Source organism: Poecilia reticulata, unplaced genomic scaffold, assembly GCF_000633615.1.
Source record: "Poecilia reticulata strain Guanapo unplaced genomic scaffold, Guppy_female_1.0+MT scaffold_224, whole genome shotgun sequence".
NCBI lineage: Eukaryota > Metazoa > Chordata > Actinopteri > Cyprinodontiformes > Poeciliidae > Poecilia > Poecilia reticulata.
This window is the reverse complement of record NW_007615025.1, coordinates 398,496-399,233: the sequence shown is the minus strand read 5'-3', so window position 1 is coordinate 399,233 and position 738 is coordinate 398,496. Positions and strand designations below refer to the sequence as shown.

The 738-nt window shown below is 51.6% G+C and overlaps 1 protein-coding gene across 1 annotated transcript in view; it reads right to left on the bottom strand.

The window, feature by feature from the left end:
• The window catches only part of LOC103460322 (uncharacterized), a 21,686-nt gene that overhangs the window by 15,504 nt on the left and 5,444 nt on the right, over positions 1–738 (bottom strand). The window contains exons 8-9 of the mRNA XM_017303236.1: positions 215–264; positions 25–145 (exon numbers count right to left, since the gene is read on the bottom strand). Coding sequence (XP_017158725.1) covers positions 25–145; positions 215–264 — 171 coding nt within the window. The remainder of the gene's footprint in view (positions 1–24; positions 146–214; positions 265–738) is intronic.

Below are 738 nucleotides of genomic sequence, written 5' to 3'. Positions count from 1 at the left end.
CGGGCGATGAGCACGCAGCCGCACACGTGTCCGCTCTGACCGCTCTGCAGCGAGCACTGCCAGGGCCACGCCCCGCGCCTGGACACCCGGCCCCCCAGGATCCGCTTCTTCCTGTGAGGGCGGAGCGCCGGACGCAGACCGCACTCTGATGGCGACAGAGGGTCAACGTCARGAYGGACCTCGGGTCAGAATCACCCTGCAGGAGACGGGTTACCTGCTCTGGAGCATCGGACCGAAACTCTCCTCCTGGAGTGGCAGGCGTGGCTGCAGGGGGCGGCAGACAGCGGTGAGACACAGAGGAAACCAACCGGACCTGTTCATTATAGATCTACAGAAACGATTCAGTCTGAAGCAGCTCAGTGTTTCAGCAGCTCTGCAGTTTACTGGGAGTTGGTTCCAGATTACAGGAGGATCCTGGAGATGATGGAAGGCCGGCTTTGGAACCGCCTTTATGTGGCTCAGGTCAGAGGTCATCACTGCTCCCAGATTCTGGACCTGATCTCTAGTTTCTACCTGTAATAACTGACTCTAGATATACAACCACAACTCCACAACTCCAGATCTATGACTCTAGATCTAAAACTCTAGGTTTAAAACTCTAGAACTACAACTCTAGATCTCTAACTCCAGATCTATAAGTATAAATCTATTATCTAGATCTACAACTCCAGATCTATAACTTTAGATGTATAATCTAGATCGCTCCTCTTTAGGTCCAAAGATAACTTTAGTTTTTTT